This window comes from Nicotiana tabacum, chromosome 7, assembly GCF_000715075.1.
Source record: "Nicotiana tabacum cultivar K326 chromosome 7, ASM71507v2, whole genome shotgun sequence".
NCBI lineage: Eukaryota > Viridiplantae > Streptophyta > Magnoliopsida > Solanales > Solanaceae > Nicotiana > Nicotiana tabacum.
In genome coordinates this window covers 118,384,342-118,389,767 of record NC_134086.1, presented here as the reverse complement: position 1 = coordinate 118,389,767, position 5,426 = coordinate 118,384,342, and the positions used below count along the sequence as shown (strand labels likewise).

Genomic DNA, 5,426 nt, shown 5'->3' with positions numbered 1-5,426 from the left:
ATTAATATGGTTGATTTCATTCTTAATTAATTAATGCTAAAATGTGAATTCCTTGATACGTGTGAAAAAAGCCAAAAATATTAAAGTTGACCGGAAGGAGTACTTGCTAGCAAAAGTTAACCTACACTGCTAATGTAACATATCTTGCACTGAGAGTACATATAACTTGGAAAAAAAGAGTTTCATATAACCAACCAATAACAGGATTACGTCCATGATTAATGGGATTTTTTTTAGACATGTACATGTTGTAATCACCTAAGTAGAGTTATATATATCATCATTGCCATAGCCCATAGGCACCTTAGGAAAATTTAGAGAAATTTATTTCCCTAAAGTACATAGTAATTCCATTAATTAATTATGCTATACTATCATCTCCAACAACTTTGGAATTAAAATCTTGCTGTATTGTTGCTGATGTAGTTTGATTTTTCGAATACCATGTAGCCCAAAACAGATAGTTGAAGAAGTTGAGAAAGCTCAGCACTGCCAGCAACCAATAGAAAAGATCCAGTCTGTCTTTGTTAAGATTATTGTCACTAAGCCAGCCACCATGTGATGAATTTGAAGTGATCTTATTTACTAAAGAAACAAGAACTGAGCTTAAATAAAAGCCAAATGAATATGAGCAATAAGTAATGGCTGTTAAAAAGGATTGCATCCCTTTTAAAGATTGTTTGTAAAAGAACTCAATAAGTCCAACTGCAGTGAACATTTCAGATAATCCAAAAATCAAAAATTGTGGGGTTATCCAAAATATTGATATGGTTTTATTTTCGTTCACTGCAGAAATTCTCCTTTTGTTTTCCATTAAGGCTGCTGATACCATGGAGAAAGTCGCGATAAATAGGCCAAGACCTATACGTTGCAGAGGGGTGATACCTGTTGATGATATAATATAAATAAAATAATTAAAATTGTACTCTTTTTGACTGGTTAAAATTTTAAATGAAATGCTCACGTATTTCAATAATACCTGAATCATGACCGGTGAATTTTCTCGCGAATGGGACGAAAAATGTATCATAGAGAGGGACTATGAAGATTAACAATATGTAAGGAATTGATTGAAGAGAAGCTGGAGGGATATGGAAATTTTTAGTTAGTTTAGTGTTCATGGCACTTCCTTGTTGGACTGAAAAAGTTTGAAGTTGCGCTAAAATGGTATTGAAAATTATAGTGCAAGCAAATATGGGAATGACTGAAATTAGGATCTTCACTTGCTCTACTTGTGTTATTGTGCAAAGTCTCCATCGACTTATCTCTTTTGTGTTATTTCCATCTTGCACTTTTATACAAGCCTTGTCCAAGAATCTGAAAATAGAAGGACAAAAAAAAAAGTTCTCTACATAATTAGTTTGGAAGAATATACGAAAGTAGTACTAAACTATGATTACAATTATGCCTTAAAATTAAAGTAACATCAAACAAAGAATGTGGTAAGTGGCGAATTGCTATATCTGATAGTAGCAAGGACGTAACTTTATTAATTTGTTAATCAAGCCCACCAAATAAGTGTCATGTTCGACCATGACTTCGACCTAGGCCACCCAAGTCCCCCACAGGATGTTGGCGTTACCCAATTAATAACATATGTACTTCTCTAAACAATTCGTTGAACTATCACGTCATCTAATAAAATAATTAACTACTGTCTACAAGTTATTTGGTACATAAGAATCCTTTTAATGTACGTACCTGAATCGACTGGTGTGAAGGAGAATACCCATATTATCATGAGACAATGTGGGATTGACATTCTTGATGGTGTGGGTCCCATGAAGCATACGTGCATCTGATGGAGAAATATGCTTTCTGTTTAAGAATGCAGCCACCAAAACCTGCCAGTTACCATAAATATATTATAAGAATAGTTAAGATCACTTCTTCAATTTAAAAAAAAATGTATTTTTGTTGTTATATTGGGATTTTTTTCCCTTTCTTTGTCGGGTTGGGGTTAGGCAGGCACGAACGATTTAAAGTTTGTGAATTCATATAACCGATCTTAAGTTTATATACTATAATAACTAGATAAGTTTATAACTATTTAATATATTTATTAATACATATACATGATCTGAGTTCACATAAACACATACTAGTTTAAAGGATATATCCGCCTGTGGTTGGGGGTGGCGAGGACTAGTAGAAGATGCCAAATTCTCCGACATATGAATAAATGGAGGCCTTAATAATGATGAATTATAGCTCTTTCCTAGAACATGATTCAGAAGATGACACTTGCATATCTATGTTATTTATATAATTGAGAAATATATATAGAGAGGGATTACTTTAATGTTGTCGGCGAAAGAGAACAAGATTGCATTAGTATATTATAGGATTCACAAAAAGAAAGGGAAAAAAGGTTAGAACTAGCATTAAAAAATAGAAAATGGCAGCCAACCCATTTCTAGATCGTCATTATTAGACATCCTAGTAATAATGCATGTAATATTAAAAGGAGAACAAAAGTCAAACATGAAATAAAAATATATACAAAATTAAGAACATGTTACTTGTTCCTAAATTATATGTAACAGTTTAACTTTTATGGGGGATGATAATATAAAAACTATTTATACTATAAGATCACTTTTAAATTAATTATGAGTAAATCTCTATACCAAGCATTAAAATTAAATGGTAACAAATCTGTTACGTATAATATATTAAATCATACTAAAGCACAGCTCGGTGTATTAAGCTCCAGCGCTATACGCGGGGTACGAAAAAAAATCGGACCACAAATGTTTATTGTATGCAGTCTTATCCTACATTCCTGCAAGAAGCTATTTTCACGGCTCGAACCTGTGACCTTCTGGTCACATGACAGTAACTTTACCAGTTACGCCCATGCTCCCCTTCGTATTAAACCATACTGATCGTGTAAAAAAAATCTTAAAGGAGAAGTGATTTAATTTTACCTGTGCAATTGGAGTGAAAATGCTTCCTTGAGGAGGTTTATTTCTGTAAAAAAGAGTGCCAGCAACTAAAGTAATTAAGCCCAAAGCCATAGCAGCGGCAGAGACACCAAACCCAACATCCATTCCAGAATGTGTTTGTACCCAAACAAGAAGTGTAAGAGCAATGAGTTCACCCATTGAGAATGCAAAATAAGCAGCATTGAAATATCTCGATAATTGCTTTGACTGCTTTTGATGATTAAATTGGTCAGCACCATGAGATATCATATTTGGTTTCACACAACCACTCCCTAATGCCACCAAATACAATGCCACGAAGAATATTAAGGCTTTGAGACCCTTTGCTTCCTCGCATAATTGGTCTCCATTATCAGTACTTAGCATGTTGTTGCATTTTGGTGGTTTTAGCTGTGGAAGATGAGCTTGTACTGACAGTAATATGAAACCCTACACACACAAGTGAGAAAAAAATTATACTAGTCACTTTACACTAATGATGTAAAGAATTTTTATAGTATTAAGTTAAAGAAGATAGAATAACACTGTAAAATCTTTTTTAATTTTACACTCCATCACATCCCTTGTTGAATAACACTGTATAATCACTCTCAAAATAATAAAAGAAAAAATATATATACATGTGAATAAATTTTCATAGTAACCTAGAAAAATTGAATAATAACGTGCTATAATCGGTCTAATTGTACTGATAGTGTAAACTCAGCGTATATAACTTAAAACTAAAAAATTACCCCCTTGCTTTGAAGAATATTTTTTTCCCCATTTTATAAATTATTCTGAAGTGGTTACAAGTATGTTCAACCTAACCAAATATTAAACGAGGAAAGAGTATTCTTATTTAGACTCGTTTCTCAGAACATGATGCTGAAACCATTGGGTGATAACCTATATTGCTCAATGTCGCTAGGTGTGTGCCTGCTCTTTTAAAAATAATGTATTTTTGGAAGATTCGACATGAGGACAGCAACATTTTAAAAAGTCCATACAACATACGTGGTATGAAAGGACCTAATTTCGCATCCAAGTAAAATTAAAGAATATTCATGTTTTACACAGACAAAACACATTCAATTAATACGTCTTTTTCAGTTGTTTTTCCACTGTTACAGTGTGCATGATAAAATAATACTAGTACTAATATTGAAAAAGACAAAAAGAGAGAAAGGAAAAGATAGTAGTAAGTACCGAAAGTTCGACAAAGGCGAAGATGAGGAGGGTCCAAAAGGAGCCAAGATAAGAGTCAGAGAGATAGCCTCCAAGTAGGGAGAGGATAAAGATGGTCCCTATAAAGTTGGTCACTATATTTGCTGATTCTGACAATGAAAAGTGCATCTCATTTATCACATATGTTATCAGGTTGTTCCCTACTGCTGCTATTCCCATTATCTCAAATCCTTGCAACCCTGTATATATAGTATTTCATTCCATACATATATACTATGTCAGAACCAATTCAGTTTACGTTGTAAAAGATTTTTACACTACCACATCACCTTAAAAAATATTTACAAGTAACAGCTTTAACTAAAAGTGAGATTGATAGCCTTGAAAATAAGGCATATTAGTTGCTACAACAATAAATATTCGCGTACGTAAGTTAAATACAATCGGAAGTTCAAACTAAATATTGTGAAATATATATAACACAAACTAATAGTAGCACCACAGTGGCGGAGGTAGGTACGGTGAAGGGAGTTCAATTGAATCTCTATTGTCGGAAAATGGTTTTTGGTATATAAGTTAAAAAATTATATATATAACTTGTTGAATCCAGTTTATATAGAGAAAACTTTTACTGTTGAATCCCTTTATTGAAATTTCTGCCTGCAGCCACTGCAACCATGTGTTAGTGTTATAAATGATATACATCCAAGAGGGAGAAATAAAACCTGCATAGACTAGTGACATTTTCTAAAAAGAAAAAAGATAAATACTTGAACACAAATTTAAAAGTACATGAAAGAAAATCAAGAGCAAACTTGAAGAAATTAAAGGATGAGGGAAAAGGGAGTTAATATACCAAGAACAAAAGCAGCAGCTTTCATTCCTCCATGTTTAATGGAGTTTGAAGGTCTTCCTCTCCAATCAACACTATTAGTCTCAGCTTCACAAATGTTGTTATCTCCTTTTTCTCTGCCTCTCTCCATCTCCATTTGTTTGTTCATAAAACTATCTCTCCCGCAGCCTAAGCTCTTCCTGGTTTTGTCAGAACTTAGAAGAGGGTTGTCTCTATTGCTAATAATGCTGAAAATGAGGCAAGTGGCTCTCCTTTTTATAACACTTAAATATCTATATAGTATTACCTTTGTTGGATATTGAGACTAACACTCACCACTTTGTCAACAGTACCACTTTCTGCTTCTATTATATGCACGGATATAAATAATAATATAATTTATACATTCAGCAACAATGTAACATAATATCATTTTTTTTCCAGCTTAATAGCTTCTTCGTCTAAGTTTTTTTTTTTTT

The 5,426-nt window shown here is 33.0% G+C and overlaps 1 protein-coding gene across 1 annotated transcript; it reads right to left on the bottom strand.

Annotated features, from left to right (window-relative positions):
• Positions 1-5,197, bottom strand: LOC107765139 (protein NRT1/ PTR FAMILY 4.3-like). Its single transcript, XM_016583746.2, has 6 exons — positions 4,972-5,197; positions 4,137-4,354; positions 2,931-3,377; positions 1,702-1,844; positions 980-1,317; positions 1-885 (listed from the first exon to the last, which is right to left on the bottom strand). The coding sequence occupies exons 1-6, from the start codon at positions 5,114-5,116 to the stop codon at positions 362-364; spliced, it is 1,815 nt and encodes a 604-aa protein (XP_016439232.2). The 5' UTR covers positions 5,117-5,197; the 3' UTR covers positions 1-361.
• Between the last annotated feature and the right edge of the window lie 229 nt (positions 5,198-5,426).